Raw genomic sequence first — 16,956 nt, forward strand, 5'->3', positions numbered from 1 at the left:
TTTGCTCTTAAAGGACTTGTCCCAATCGGTTGCCTCCTATCGGTGGTGTCAGTCCTCTAAATAAACCCCAGGTGGCTGGTAGTTGGCTAATTTAGAAAGGCCGAAAAGTGATCATCCAGCGACTTAAAGCCTTGGAAGAAATTTGGTGTGTTGATCTTTGGTGTCTAGGATCTTCATGTTCGTACTGCTTCTGAAAAACAAAAGCGCGGGACGCGTTCTTAACTCAGGCTGGCCCCACGTTATGGCAGTGTGTTAAATTCAGCTCGGGCTTCTTGAAAGTGCACTTTTTCCCCCTTTGGTAGTTGCCTTAGGTAATTGCTGTCAGATAGTTCCCAGTAGTTCCTAGTTAAAAGTACTTGTAAATTGTAGCTGCCTGTCAAAGTAGCAAGAGATAAGGAATCACTGATATGCTAAAAGGAATTAGAGATCTTAATTTCTAAAAAATTGGTGTAGTTGTAGTTTCATCTAAGTTTTAAATGTTTTCTAAAGCAGCCAGTTTTTCTGTACCCAGCATATAGTATCATACAGAGTTATAGTTGCTTACACATTGCTGTGAATGAATGGCATGGATCTTTTTTTTTTAAGAGAAAAGATAATGCTACTTCTGTCATTTAAAAAATCCTCTTATTTATGGTAGCATACTGGTAGCTTTATTTTCAGCAGTGGGACGGACATAGAGAAGAGTGTAAAGGTTGGTCAAATACAGAACATTTTTAAAAAGGTCTCACAGAGTTGTATACCAGCTTCTTTCAAAGTGTGTTTTCTATTTGCCTGGCTTTCTGCCAAGAATTATTTGATTGACTCATAGAACAACCAGTGCGCCTGTGGGAGGCGTTTTCCATCCAATCCCAGAGGTCCCTATTATGGATTTGTTTTGTTTTTGTGTAGGCAGAGCTGAGAGCACTGCAGTATATTCCAGAAATATGTCATTTCATTGCCTGCAGGGCAAGTGGGAGTGGACAGCAAGACCAGATAGAGGAAGATTAGACACAAAGAACTATTTAGAGTCCAGTTTATTTTGCAGTACACTTAGAGCAACATGAAATTTGCCATATGTTTTCACCAAAAGGATAAAGTATGAGCACTGTTACTTGAGCATTTTAAAAAATAAAGCAGAAACCATGCTGTTAAATGTGAGTGTGTATGTTTTTTGATATACTTGTACTGTATGAACCAAGATTTCACTCCCGTGCATGGTTCAGAGCCAAATACACCAATTGTTAAAGTTTGCTTTGTTCTGCAGATAACCTCGTACTCCATTCTCAAAACTTGAATTTAAAACAGAGTATGCTGAGTATATGGAAGTCTTGACACAAGTTTCCACTTTTGTAATTCTCATTGGGTTGTAGTAGAGGCTCTCAAACTTTTTGCTCTCAGAACCCTTTGAACTCAAATGATTTAGGACCCCAGAGAGTTTTTATGTGGGCTATAGCTACTATATTCACTGCATGAGAAGTTAAAATTGAGAAATTTAAAAAAGATTTATTAATCTATAAAAAGTAAACTTATTGTATGTTGACATTTTTTAATGAAAGATCACTTTTTTTCCTGAAATAAGAAATATTGAGTTAAGAAATATTCTCATATTTGCTTCTGCATTCAGTATGTTGTTCTGTGTTGTCTGATGGACTATTTAAAGAAAAGGCAGTCTCACACACAGATGTAGTAGGAGAAGGGAGAAATGGTTTGTCTTTTCAGATAATTGTGGATATTCTACATCAAAGTGGTAGTTTCTTAAAATGGAATCTGAAAACTTATCAATGAACTTTTGTATTTTTACATTAAGAGCCATTGGTCTCTATTGCTTTTTGAATCAGTCTTTTACCCACATGTGATTTTGTGACGTGGTGTATTAGTCATTTGGAAAATAATGGTTCACTGAGTATGCAGACCGTCCAAGAACTGATGCATTTTATGACACAATATTAAAAACATCACTGATCTCATCAGTTAATATCACTCATCTCATCAGAAAGATTGGGAAGCTAGCAAGTGCATCATAGTGAATACACATATTCTAAAATAAGAGATTTTTAAGCTGCGGTTAAAAATTTATCACTGGCAACAAATACTGTCAGTTGTTTTTCTTGAAGTGAAAAACTCACTATGGTCACTTTGAAGAAAGTGTATGCCAAGTGCCCAAGTCTTATTAACACATTTTATCAGTCTTTCAAGTAAAAATGTTGGTCCATGAAAAATGTGGCTTCTTCCTTTCATAACTTGCACAATCACAGGTACTTTTCTTTTAAACAGCACAGTGTGCAGCAGAAGCCTTACCCATGCTTCCCTTTTTGTCATATAGAGTGTTAAAAAGACACATATTCATGGGTGGATGTTTAATAAAATGAATTTTTATTGCATCATCAAGGACACCTGGTTTGAAGTGAAACTGATTTGCTTTTTTTTTTCTTTTCTTTTCTTTTTTAAAACTTAAGTGGGCAGCTATGATGAATACAATGAATGCTAGTTCACTTTGGTGCCACTGTCTTGTCTCCTGCTAAGGCACCAGCAGTTTTACAACTACTACTTTTGAACCATCAGTGCAGATGTCAACACAGTGTAAAGGGTGAAGAAATTCAGAATTATTATGAAAATAGTTTTGGCCTTGTGGAATCCCAGTCAAGATCACACAGACCATTGTGAGATAACCGCTATGTTTGTTTTATCTGCCTCTCAGCTAAATCTTCAGGTCTTTGGGGGCAAAGATCCTGCTTTACCCATTTTATAATTCATCTCTTGTATTTTACCACAATGTTTGAAAGGGGAAATTTTTTTTTAATTAAAAAAAAAGTAAGGAAAGACAATTTAATTGTTATATCCTCAGAAATTCAACTAAACTAACAGCTACTTTGGGCAAGGAATTGCATGGTTAGCCCTAAGAGATGTTTATCTATTTCATATATAGTAGTTAGTATCTGCAAATCTTGAACTCCCAGTTTATCCCTTCCCATCCCCTTCCCCTCTATAACCATAAGTTTGTTTTTTGTGTCTGTGAGTCTGTTTCCGCTTTGTAAGTAAGTTCATTTGTGTCATTTTTTTTAGATTCCACATATAAGTGAAATCACATGGTATTTTTCTTTTTCTGGCTTACTTCACTTAGAAAGACAATCTCCTGGCCAATCCATGTTGCCGCAAATGGCATTATTTCTTTTTTATGACTGAGTAGTATTCCATTGTGTATAGGTATATATATTTGTATACACACATATATATACCACAGCTGCTTTATCCAGTCATCTGTTGATGGACCATATAGGTTGTTTCCATGTCTTGGCTATTGTAAACGGTGCTGCTATGAACATAAGGGTGTATGTGTCTTTTCGAATTAGAGTTCCCTTTGGATATATGCCCAGGAGAGAGATTGATGGATCATATGGTAAGTCTGTGTTTAGTTTTTTGAGGAATCTCTGTACTGTTTTCCATAATGGCTGCACCAAACTACATAGGAGGGTTCCTTTTTCTCCACGCTCTTTCCAGCATTGATTGTTTGTGGACTTTTTATGATGGCCATTCTGACTGGTATGAGGTGATACCTCATTGTAGTTTTGATTTGCGTTTCTCTGATAATTAGCGATATTGAGCATTTTTCATGTGCCTATTGGCCATTTGTATGTCTTCATTGGAGAATGGCTTGTTCTCAAAACACAAGAACAATCTCAAACAACCTAACCTACCACCTAAAAGAATTAGAAAAATAAGAACAAACATAACAAAGAACAGACAAAACCTAAAATCAGCAGAAGGAAAGAAATAATAAAGATCAGGGAGGAAATAATATAGAGATTAAAAAAACAAGAGAATCAGTTAAACCAAGAGCTGGTTTTTTGAAAGAATAAACAAAATTAACAAACCTCTGGCCAGGCTCACCAAGAAGAAAAGAGAGAGGAAACAAATAAAGAAAATAAGAAGTGACAATGGAGAAATTACAACCAGCACCTCAGAAATACAAAAGATCACAAGAGAAAACTATGAACGACTATATGGCAATAAATTGGACAGCGTAGAAGAAATGGAGAATTGCTTGTTTAGGTCTTTTGCCCATTTCATATTGAGTTGTTTGTTATTAAGTTGAATGAACTATTTGTGTATTCTATTTTCATTACTTCTTGATCTTAAGTTATAGTATGTGCCTAATTTATGTGTATTATTCCTATGTGTGAATTTACTATATTATGCTTGCCCTCTGAGAAATAATGTTTTAAAGTTTGCCTGTGCTTTAGGTTTATTCATTGGAAGTAATGTTCTTATTACCTCTTTCTTTTGGTAGAGAAGATAGTGAACAAAGTGCAGCTTTTATTCCTGGGTATCATAGTTCATTGACTTATGTTATCAAGAGAGCCATTAGAAAGATAGCAACATACTGTTGAAATAAATGGACTGTGATCTCTGACGTGATTACAGGAAATTTGCCACTGTATTTGTAAAGGAAGATGAAATAATGGAAGTTTTATTTTTTAAATTTGTTCAACTGAAGGTCAGAGCATTTACTTAAAAGAATTTGGCCAAATGAGTGAATTATGAAGAAGCTGATCTTAACCTAAATTGTTGGTTCTAGATTTGTCAGGTAATTTTCATTATCTTAAATTTAAAGACAGGGACCAACTGATGAAGAAGGGGCATGGGAAGGCTACAGAAAAAGACAGTGAAAGTGAGATAAAACTGAATTTGAAGAAAATTTCTATTAAATCATGGAATTTTAAACCTGTATCTTTATTTTGTTATTTCTCAGTTTTTACTATTAAGGACCTTCAGCCTCTCACACATCACATGTTCTGAATGAATTTGCCATATTTATCAAGTACCTATTTTTCTCTGTTTTTGTTAATCACTCATTCTTTTCAATCAGGATTAGATAATCTCTGCTACCACACATTGTTGCATATATCAACATTCCTTTTTATTACTGAGTAGTACTTCATTGTATAGCTATACCAAAATTTGTTTATCCGTTCACCTGTTGATGGGCATTTGGATTGTCTGTGGTTTTTGGCTATTTCGAATAAAGCTTTTCTTTGTAGAAGTCCACTAATAAATGTAGACAGAATGGTAGAATTAGAAAATTGCACTTGGTAACCATCATAAATAATAGTTGATTCATCTGAGAAACATCAATGAATGCTAAAACTAATGAGTTAAAAATTAAGGAACAGGATTACTATATTAGTTTCCTAGGGGTGCTGTAACAAATTAGCACAAATTAGGTGGCTTAAAACAACAGAAATTTATTCTCTCATGATGCTGGAGGCCAGAAGTCTGAGATCCAGGTGTCAGCAGGATTGATTCCTTTTTCCAGGCTCTGAGGGAGAATCTGTTCTGTTCTCTCTCCTAGCTTCTGGTGGCTGGCAGCTATCCTTGACATTTCTTGGCTTGTAGATGCATCACCCAGTCTCAACTGTCTTTTATTAATGTCCTCTGTGTCTTCTTCCCTTCTTTTCTCTTTTAAGGACACTTGTGTTTGGTTTTAGGGCCCACTCTAATCCAGGATGATCTGTTCTTAAGATCTTTAACCTAATTACATCTGCAAAGATCCTTTTCCCAAATAAGGTCACAGTCGAAGGTTTTGGGTGGACATATCTTTTACTGGGGTGGGGAGGGACCATTCAACCCACTCGAAGGATATTTACATTATCTCAGATAATCTTCCTATGAAATGCTTAATTACAAAAGGAAAAAGATTATGGGGGGAAACAGCACCTTAATTAAGAGATCAAGGGTAGCTTGATCACTTTTAATGGGACAAACTGCAACTGTATTCTGCCCGCAATGAGAAGATCATCTTTAACACTTGTGATATTCCCGCCAAAAATGCATAATCTGATTACAAACATGAGGAAACATGAAACATACCCAACTTGAGAGACATTCTTGAAATGATTGATCTGGTATTCCTAAAAAGCATCAAGGAAACACTAAGGAATTGTTCCAGATGGGAAGAGACTAAAGAGACATGACGAGTTAATATAACAAGAGATCATGAATTTTATCCTTTTATTATAAATTCTTTATTATTAAATTTATTATTGTTGTTAGGATAATTAATGAAATTTGAATGAGATCTATGGATTAGGCGGCGGTATCATATCAATGTTAGTCTTTTGATTTTGATGGTGGATTCTGATTCTGTAGGAGACTGCCTTGTTTGTAGGAATTAGATACTAGAATAGTATTTGGGAGTGATGGTTTATTTTGTTGGCAGTTTACTCTCTATTGAGTCAAGAAAAAGAAATTCTTTGAATTATTCCCAGAAAAAAGAAGAAGTAAACCTGAAGAAGCAGGTCTCAGATCAGAAACATCGATACTTCCAGGAATCTAGGGAGCAGTTTCATTTTCGTCAGGGCCCTGCTGCTGGACACTTACCAGCTAGCCAAGGCTATTTATTTGTTCCAGTAGAGAACCAGAGCTGCAGCTGCATCTGAAATCATCATTTGATTATAATCCACCGTCATTTTCCAAGAGCTATTAGACTTTTGCAGTGGTCAGACTGTAGAATAGAAGAATATGTAGGATGACCACCCCAGCTCTCATGTTTTAACCTTTGAGAGATGTGATAATGCTTTTAGTTTACTATTTCAGAGGAGAATATCATTGATGGGATGTTCCAAAGTCTTGCACTTGGCCTTTTCTTCCGTAATAGGCTTTCTCACCAGTCAATTAAGAGCTGTGAGGGCAAGCTATTAATTGCTGAGGTTACTTGAGAATAGGTTTGAGATTCCAGTGGATCTGAGGTGGACTGAATTGAAAGTCTTGTCTATTTAGTATCTGACCTCCATGAGCCTTAGCTCTTTTTTTTAAACATTTCTTTATTAAGTTATAGTCATTTTACTACATGAGCCTTAGCTCTTGACCAATGGACTGTGGTTGTGTTTTGTAGCTCTGGAATTATCATTTTAGAGCCATCATTCAGCAGTTAGTCAATGTTATGAGTATTTCTCTTTCCTTGGTGTACATATACATGTGAAAATGGCTGCGCATCACTTTGAAGAAGGTTAACAGTTCTTTGACTAAACTTGGAATTTTTTGATCTGTTTGTTTTGTTCCTTGTTTTTTTTGTGAATGATCCTTCTGGAGATCCAGTTTTTCTCCTGGCATGTTGTCAGTGAGGTAACCCTACCAACTTATCTTTGGGTGATTAACTGCTCCTATCTGATCTGTCACCTGACGATTCTGCCACCCCACAGAGATCAGGAAATCCATCTTCCCTGCAACCTCTTCCCTTAGTATCTCTTGCCTAGAGAGAAGAGTCGGTAAAATGTGTTTAAAAGATTTTGGTGTTTACCTAATTGCTTCTGTAAGTATTAAAGTTGAGGAGAGTCTTCTGAACCTTTCTTGGCTGGGTAGGTGGGATGCATATGCATATACCAGACTTAATCTAAGATCCCTATTCCCCAGATCTTTGAATTGTTTCCTCTATATCATTGAGTTTGTTTTCTGGAACTGCCATAACAAAGTACCAGGAATTGATTGGCTTAAAACAACAGAAATTTATTGTCTCACAGTTCTGGAGGCCTGAAGTCCAAAATCAAGGTGTTGGCAGGACCACGTTCTCTCTATACTCTGAAAGCTCTAAGGGAGAATCCTTCCTTACCTCTTCTAGCTTTGTTACCAGGAGTTCTGGCATTCCCTGGCTTGTAGCTGCATCACTCCAGTCACGTGGCTGCCTTCTCCCTATGTGTTTACCTCGTCTTCCCACTGTGTGTGTGTCTCTGTGTCCATATTCCCTTTCTTATAAGAACACCGGTCATATTGGATTAGGGCCCTCTCTAATGACCTATTTTAACTCAATTACCTCTGTAAAGACCCTCTTTCCAAATGAGGTCACATTCTGTGGTGTACTGAGTATTAGGATTTCGGCATACCTTTTTCAGAGGGACATAGTTCAGCTCATAACAGTCTTGTTATTTCTCAGGCATGGAATTTTAGGCCAGAGTGGGGTCTATGTTTGTATTAGCTGACCCAGGAAAGTTTTATTAACACTGTTCTAAGCTAGTATGCTGATCGTAGACTATCTGACTACCATTTATCGATAAATTCAGCCCTATCTCACTACTGGTTACTATCTGGAATATGAGCAAGAGTCTAGATGCCTTCTACCCCTTATTGGTTCCATAACTGACATTTTTCTGAGGGTCAGTTACCTGCAACCTACTCTATGGTACTAGTTTTGTATTACAGTTCTTTGAAAGTAGCATAAACTGACTTGGCCTATGTTAAGGAGGGAAAAGAACATGTGAATTTATTGAAAGGATATTAGGTAGCTCACAGAACCAAAGTAAAGGCTAAATTAGGTTTCAGGATGGACAAAACCACAGTGTCCCTGGGGCTCTAGGGGGTAGGAGCTGGTGGACACTCAGTGAAAGGTTTTAGTGTCTGGAGTGCATCGGCTCCAGTGTTTTCTGGCTTTATGTCTTTCTGTCTAAAGATGCAAATATCTGAAAGAGTGACAGTTTAGATCATTTGCCTATACCTAGGGCAGGAGCAAGCAAGTTTTTCAGATCCACTAAAGACTGGATGCAGTGGAGGCTGTGTACTCCATAACAAAGTTGGGGTGCTAGTACTGGTACTAGAAGGGGGAATGTGTGCCAGGCAGGTGTGTACTGTATTTAATACCATCAGTGAGGGCTAACATGAAAGCAGCATAGCCTTTCCCTCCGTTTGGATTATTTCTTCGGGGAAAAAAATTTCCCAGAGCCAAATTATTTGGTTAAAGAATATGCGTATCTTTTGATGGTTGTTTTTTACATGTTTTAAAATTGCATCCTGAAGCCTTTCACAATTCCAGTCTACTCTGGCATTAGAATTCTGTAAGAATTCATAGCACAGTGATGACGAGTATGTTGCATTGTCCCAGCTTCTTCATTTACTACTTGTGCCAGAGTATCTTCATCTTTAAAATAGAGTTTTATGGTACCTACCTCCCAAGAGTTAAATGAGTCAGTATTTATTAATTAGTACATGGTAAGTACATAAGCACCCCAATTTTAAATTTATCGTGAAGAGCATATACATTCTATACTTAATTATAACAACTTTACTTCACTAAGAATTTTTGTATTTTTGTGTTACAAAATTTATAAGTCTTTGTAAAGGACACTTCCATGACATGCATATTATCTAAAGGATACTATTTAAAAGTTAATATCCTATCCAATACTGTCTTTTTAATGTGACTTTTTAAAAGTCATTTTTTAAAAATTAAAAGATTAAAATGAAAGTAGAAAACAAGGAAGACTAAAAGGAAGACAAATTACAAAAGAGGTAGTTTCCTTAATACAGAAATTAACTGCAGTTTCATTTAGAATCTCTACAGGTTTTTTAATTTTGCAAGTTGCTTCTGAAGTTCAGTTGGAAAAATACTTAAGAGAATGTTGGAAAAAGAAGAATAATTAGGGGATACTTAAACTCCCAATTATTTAAAAAAGCACCATAAATAGATCAGTAGGATGAGTCCAGAAATAGATCTGAGGCAAAATGTAACATGTTGTAAAAGGTGGCATTTCAAGTGAATAGAGAAAGCATGGATTGTTCAGTATTTTTAGATCATTGCAGAATGTCTTGTATAATATATTAGTTCTTTTGACCAAAAATGTGATTTAAATATTAACATTGCTTTGAATAACCTTTTTATTTTTGGCTTTTTTCCCCTTCCTTTCCATCTTGTTTTAGGTGCTTTTTTGCAAACAGCTGAATTACTTGTATACTATGGGTGAATTTTGTTTTCTCAATGTGCTTTAGAACCGTTCTTTCTGAGGTTTCACCTTATTCATATTTATTGTGATAATAGGCTTTTTTCCCCAGGTTCTTAGCTGCAAAAAACAATCTATTCTAGCTTGTTTAAAAGGAAAAGAGAAGGTTTTAGCAAGAGGTGTAGTTAACCCATAAAATCATTTAAAGGGCTAAAGAAGCATACATCACACTGTAGGCTGAGCTGCTAGGAATGACGTCTGTAACCAAACTGCAGAACTGGATGGGCTAGGGAGCTGTCCGCTGTGATCTTTGCTTGCAAAATTGATGCCTTCTTCCTGCTTTTTTTTTTTTCTAACTAAAAAAAAAGTGTGAAATACAGCGTGCATACAGAAAAGGCCATAAAACATACACTTTAATGGACAATCATAAAATGAACACCGTGCAGTTAAGAAAGAAAACATTGCCTGCACTCTAGAAGCCCCTGTACATCCTTTCTGATCTCATATTTCTATCTTTCCCCAAGGGATACCACCATCCTGACTTTTGGGATGATAATTCTATAGTGATTTACTTATTTTTATTAATAGTTTTTCCATTGCCTATAAACATGATACTTTGTTGTTGAAGAAAATCATGCTGTGTCTATTCTTTTATCTCAGGATTCTTCTGAGATGCTTACCCATTCCATGTAGGGTAGTCTGTTGTCATGTTGAAGGACATTGGGATTGTTGCTCGTTTTTAGCCCATATGCTACTGTGAACATTCATGTGTACCATGTGTACATATACATTAATTTATGGTGTATATCTAGGTGTGCTGAGTAGTCAAAGCACACATATCTTCACCTTTAATATATAAATGCCTAGATATTTTCTGAAGCAGTTGTACCAGTTTATACTCCTGCCAGTACTTGATGATAGAACCTCTTGCTCCACATTCTTAACCACACTTACTGTTGTCAAACTTTGATTTATGCAATCTGATAATTAGGTGGTGGTAACTCATTGTGGCTTTTAATTTGTATTTCTCTGTTAATTAAAGAAGCTGAACAACCTCCACATGCTTTTAGCTGTTTGGATCTCCTCATTTGTAAGAGGCCTTTATCCATTTTTCTATTAGATAGTCTGTCTTACTGATTTGGTTTGTTGGAGCATGTTACCTATTCTGGGTACCGTTCCTTTGGCATGTGTGTATATTACAGATATGTTCTCTTCCATTCTTTGAGTTGTCTTTTCACTTCAGTAAGGTATCTTTTGATGAAGGAAGAGAAATTCTTAATTTTGATAGTAATATAACTTCACAATCATTTTCTTATGTGGCTAGTCCATTCTTTGTCTTTAGTAAATCATTCCTTACCTTGAGATCATGAAAGTACCTTCCTTTGCTTTTTCTAAGCATCTTAGCTTTGCTTTTCATGTTAGGTCTTTACCATTCCTGGAACTGAGGTGGTTTTTTTTGTTTTTTTTTTTTTTTGTTTTTTTTTTGTTTTTTTTTTTTTTGGTTTAGTATCAGGGACCCAAAGTTACTATTTTTTTTCTATTTTGTCCAAGTTCATTTACTGAATGTCTATACTTTATCCACCATTCATATACCGAATATCTAAATATGTGTAGATCTGTTTCTGTGCTCACTGTTCTGTTTATCCACTGGTTTACAACTTTTCCATAAAGTTCTTGTTAGAGATTTGTTAGCATTGTTCCCAAATATGTATCACACCTTTTGCTGCCTTTTGTGAATGGTATCTTTTTATTTTTACAAAATTACATTTTATGATTTTTGTTGCCATTTTATAAAAATATAATTGACATTTTGTATAACTATATCTAATAACCTTTTTTTAAAACTTTTTTTAATTGAGTTATAGTCATTTTACAATGTTGTGTCAAATCTAGTAACCTTACTGAACTTTATCAATGCCAGTAATCTATCCATAGATTCTTTCGCTTTTTCCGGAAGTGTTTTCTTTGTGGCCCTTTTCTCTTTGCATGATCCATTTGATACCTATCAGGCTGTTTGCTTTTCTTAAATACATAATGGTCATAGCAGCAAAAGCTGTAATTTATTGAGGACTTAACTTGTGTCTAGCAGTATTGCAGGTGGTTTTACATGTGTATATGCGTATATGCCTATGTGTATGAACTTCTAGCTTCATCAGTATTGGTAGCTGTTCTGGTTTCCCTCAGCAATTGTGAAGATCATTGTTTTGTATCTTGCAAACAGCCCTCTTTTGGGAGTGACAGGTCACTCTGTAGAGTGGGTTTCATCTGTGGGATGAGATGGGATGGGATGGGATGGGATGGGATGGGGAGATGCTCTGTAGGGGTCAAGAGATGTCTTTTCAGCATATATAATATTGGAAAAGAAAAGAGCCAGTTAGCCTGAATATATTAGAGAAGCCTTTGTGGCTGTGAAAGTTGTGTGGCACCAGTCCAGTTTAGGGGGGACTATTTCTTCTCCCTCATCCCCTTTGAAGACCCTGTTGTCCCTATCGGCACATGCACCACTTTCCTTAAAAGAGAGGTACTATAGTTACTGGCAGCTTAGGAAATAAGATGTTTCATCTTATACTATGCAGGGGTTTAGGGTTTTCCTTTCAGTCTCTGCACTGCCTCTGAGTTTGAACTTTTCTGGAACTCTGTTAACAGGGAATACTGATATACTGCCTTCTTTACTGACTGTGCTTTTTCCTTATGTTGGATTACAAATTTTGCATTCTGATTTTTCTCTCAATATAATTCCATTTGCTTAAAATTCCAGGAGTTTCTCAGATTTTCTGAGGGCCCTTCTCTGTGTTTCATGACTGCTATGGAACTTTTCTAATATTTATATTCTGTCCTTTCAGTAGGATTTTCATGGGGAGCATATGTCAGTGTTTGGACTGTTTGCTATATCTTGAACTGTAACTTGTAATTTAATACAACAGAATATTTCAGAATTTTTAAATGACAGCGAATATAATCAGTCACTTTGGGTTTTGAAATTAAATATATGGAATCTTTGCCATTTAGAAAACTTGTTATTTTGAGAAAATTTCTTAACCATTCAAAGTTTTGATTTTCTTATGTGCAAAATGAAAATAATAGTACTAATCTTACCTATCTCATAGGTTTATTGTAGTATTATATGAGATAATACATATAAAGCTCTTAGCACAGAACGTGGTATAGAATGGGTGCTCAAACTGTTATTTAATTAGGTTATGAATATTCAAGAGTTACTACAAAAAACAAATCAAGTAGCTTTTTCTGAAAATCTTTTTGGAGAGAGATCAATAAACTTGATAAGCTACTGGCAGTGTGATACCAAAACTCTTAACACATTCTTGCAGCTAAATGTAGTTAGGACTAAGACTCTGCAGAAATAGTGAATCTACCCTGTAATGTTTTTCTCATAGAATTGGTTTGATGGTTATAATATAATTTCATTACTTATAAAATTAATTTATTAGTATATCAAAGAAGGGATTATTGCAAGTCCTTCTTGAATAGCTTTCACAGTAATTTTCTTAAAATATTTTCCTATGCTAATTCACGTTTTAACATGCTAATCTAGCATATGTTGCCTTTTGTTTTCCTGCCACAGTATTAATGTTTGTACCTGGAAGAGTAAAATATTTTATTTTTTATTACAGCAGAATGGCCAAAGACTATGACAGGTCTTCCCAGCACATCAGGGACAACTGCCAGTGTGGTCATCATACGGGGCCTGAAGATGTACGTAGCTCATGTGGGTGACTCTGGGGTAGTTCTTGGAATTCAGGATGACCCGAAGGATGATTTTATCAGAGCTGTGGAGGTGACACAGGACCATAAGCCAGAACTTCCCAAGGAAAGAGAACGAATCGAAGGACTTGGTGGGAGGTAATCATTGTGCTATTTTGTCTTTCCTCTCTTGGTTCTGGTCCTTTTCTGCTTTACTAACCAGATTGACCTACTTCTCTCTTTTAATGAAGCTATTTTCTCAGTATTACAGATTTTTAGTTTGCCTGATAAAGTACCCATGTGTATTCATATTTATCTTTATTATTTTGAATTGACTGTTTTGTTTTTGATAATGGCTTACTCCAAAAGGAAATGATATTTTAAAGGCACTCAAGTAACAATACATACAAGGATTTATTGAAAACCTTTTACACAAATACTGATTGGCATGCCCTTCAGAATCTGGACAGAGCAACCCTTAGAGTGCCAGAGTAGGACAGTCTGAATCTGGCTTTGGGAATAAAATTTTGTTAGAATTAGCCTTCAGCTTTTCCCTTTGATTTCTAAGCCATATGTGCTGCAAACCTCTGTTTCAACTTGTTGTCTCATGTGTATAGATAGTTTGTAAACTATGAACTGAATTTGACTTCAGCATAATATTTTTATGATACAAACTAAAATGTAAGATGATTCCAAAAATCAAAGTAATGAATAACATAAGATTTAAAAGTTATCCCAATACTAATTTTAAAAATCAAGGATCTGAAAAGAAAAAAGAAAAAAAAAATCAAGGATCTGAGGCAAGTTAAACAGAATCCAGTATTTTCTAAATCATCATTCTAACCCAAGTCTTACTGTGATATTTTTACTTGGTTTCTCTTTCTTGCTTTTATTAAATCAAAATGGCCTTTTTCAGAGAAATAATAAGCTGAAGGAAAGAACTAACATCCTAATAAACTACAAGGAGTTAAAAAAATCAGTAAGAAAAACACTAAAACTCTGCTACTTCCAGATAGGTGGATAAAGGAGAGGAAGTTTGAACAATAACAAAAATGGAAAAGGATAGTAAACATTTGAAAAAATGTTTAACATTATTGAAATGAAATTCTGTTTTTTGCTATTGGGTTAGTAATATTTTTGTTGTAATGGGTATCCTGTTGGCAGGATTATATATTGGTATGATCTATACAGAATAGGACATGTACCACTAACTTTAAGTGTATATAAACTCAGTAGTTTTGGGAATCTACTCTAATGAAGAAATCTGAAATGTGAGTCAGAATCTGAACAGAGTTATTAATGCAGCACTGTTTCTTGACTGTTCATTTAGCTGAAAGTAACTTGAAGGCCCAGCAGCTGGAAAATGGTTAAGTAGATGATAGTACATATTCATAACATTGATTATGATGTAGCCATGAAAAATGGTGTTTATAGATAGATTTTTTAAAATAATGGTGGTGTGAAAATTTTCAAACATAAAAGATAGAATAGTACTTCATTAACTCCCATAGAGAGGGGGAGTTTTTTTTTAATATATGATTTTTTTCTCCTGTTTCATTGAGAAATAATTGGCATGTATTTCTGCATGTATTTAAGACATATTACATGATAGTTTAGTTTACTTGTATTGTGAAATGATTACCATAATAGGTTCATAATAGATCTATCTTCTCATATAGATAAAATGAAAAGAGAGAATAAAGTTACATTGATAACTCTTTGTCTCCATGGAGGTTGTACCAGTTTATACTCCTATCAACAGTATATATGGATACCTTGACAACATACCTATGGAACTTTTTTATCATATCCAGTTTTAAGTTTTTAAAATGGCTAGAAATCATCTTGGTGATGTTTTAATTTGAATTTATCTTAAGAAAGGTTGGATATCTTTTTATTTGTTTAAGAGCCATTTCTATTCCCTTTTCTGTGTATTTTTGTTTACATTCTTTGTTCATTTGGGGGGAAGACCTTTTCTGTATTAATATGTAGGAGCCACTTATGTGTGAGTGTGTATGACATTAGAGAAAGTAGACTAATGTATGTGGTAGGAGTTTCAGATGTTGCTTTCGCGGATTGTCTTTTGATTCTTCTCCTGGAATTTTTTTTCACATGAAAGTTTATTTTAATACAGTTAAGTTTATCAATCTCTACCATTATGATTTTTGGGCTTTGTGCCATACACACATACAATTCCTTCACTCCGAGGTTATTCAAAGTCTTCTGTATTTTCTTCTCATATAAGCAGTTATGAACACTTTTGGTCTTAGGAACCCTTTACACTCTTAAAAATTGAGGCCCTCAAAGAGCTTTTTGTTTATATAGATTATATATATTGATTTTACCATATTAGAAAATTAAATGGAGACTTCAGACTTTGTCAATTTATTGGAAAATAACATGAAGCCCATTATATGTTGACATAAAGAACATTCTTTGTGAAAAATTAGCTGTTTTCCAAAACAGACATTGGTTGTTTTACATTTTTGTAAGTCTCTTTATTCTCTGGCTTAATAGGTGACAGATTCTTATATTCGCTTCTGCATTAAATCTGTTGTAATAAAGTTTTTTGTTGCAGGATCTGAAGTAAAATCTGATCTTATGTAGGTATATAATTGGAAAAGAGAAACTATTTTAAAAGCTTTTCCATGTTTTGGGGATATTCTTTGATACTATTCCAAAATTCAAGAAGAGGGAGTTTCTTAAGGGTTAATAGTAGTATGGTATCTGAAATCATGTGAGTGACCTTTTCCTTATTCTTACATTAAGAACCATTGGCCAAATAGTATCTTTATCCATGCATGATTTTTTTAAATTAATCGAGTTTTATTTTTTAGGGCAGTTTAAGATTCATAGCAAAATTGAGCAGAAATTACCGAGAGTTCCTATTTACTCCCTGCCTCCTCCTGTATGCATAGCCTCTTCCGCTATCAGCATCCTGCCCCAGAGTAGTACATTTGTTACAATCAGTGACCCTACTTTGACACATCATTATAACCCAAAGCCCAGGGTTTACATTAGGATTGCTCTTGGTATTGTACGTTATAGGGTTTTGAAAAATAATGTGATGACATCTATCTACTATTATAGTATCATACAGAATACTTTCACTGTGCTAAAAATCCTCTGTGCTCTGTCTGTTTATCCCTTCCTCCCTCCTTACCCCTGGCAACCCTAGTCTTTGTCTTGTCTACATAGTGTTGCCTTTTCCAGGATGTTGTATAGTTGGAATCATATAGTATATAGCCTCCATGCATGATTTCGTAACATGGGCATTGGTCAGTTGTAAGACATTGTTTAGCTGAGTTATGCAGATCATCCCAATATTGACACATCTTATTACACAATATATCAAGTCATGTAGCTGCTCAAAACTCCACTGTATACACATGGTATTAGTATTATATTAGTATTATGTATTAGAATTACGAAAATAATTTTGACCTTGCAGATCCCCTGAAATGGTTTGGGGGACTCCCAGGGTTCCCTGAAACCTGTTTTGAGAACCACTTTTCAAGTACTTGTATAGTTTCATTGTTTACATTTTAATCTCACATTTCTCTGGAATTTG

The 16,956-nt window shown here is 35.1% G+C and overlaps 1 protein-coding gene across 2 annotated transcripts in view; it reads left to right on the forward strand.

Moving 5' to 3' along the window:
• The window catches only part of PPM1D (protein phosphatase, Mg2+/Mn2+ dependent 1D), a 47,133-nt gene that overhangs the window by 1,105 nt on the left and 29,072 nt on the right, over positions 1 to 16,956 (forward strand). Inside the window, exon 2 of one of the 2 annotated variants that reach the window (XM_010951105.3) lies at positions 13,316 to 13,544. In XM_010951105.3, coding sequence (XP_010949407.3) covers positions 13,316 to 13,544 — 229 coding nt within the window. The remainder of the gene's footprint in view (positions 1 to 13,315; positions 13,545 to 16,956) is intronic. The other variant, XM_074342656.1, reaches the window with a different exon arrangement.

The sequence above is a fragment of the Camelus bactrianus genome, chromosome 16, assembly GCF_048773025.1.
Source record: "Camelus bactrianus isolate YW-2024 breed Bactrian camel chromosome 16, ASM4877302v1, whole genome shotgun sequence".
NCBI classification, from domain to species: Eukaryota; Metazoa; Chordata; class Mammalia; order Artiodactyla; family Camelidae; genus Camelus; species Camelus bactrianus.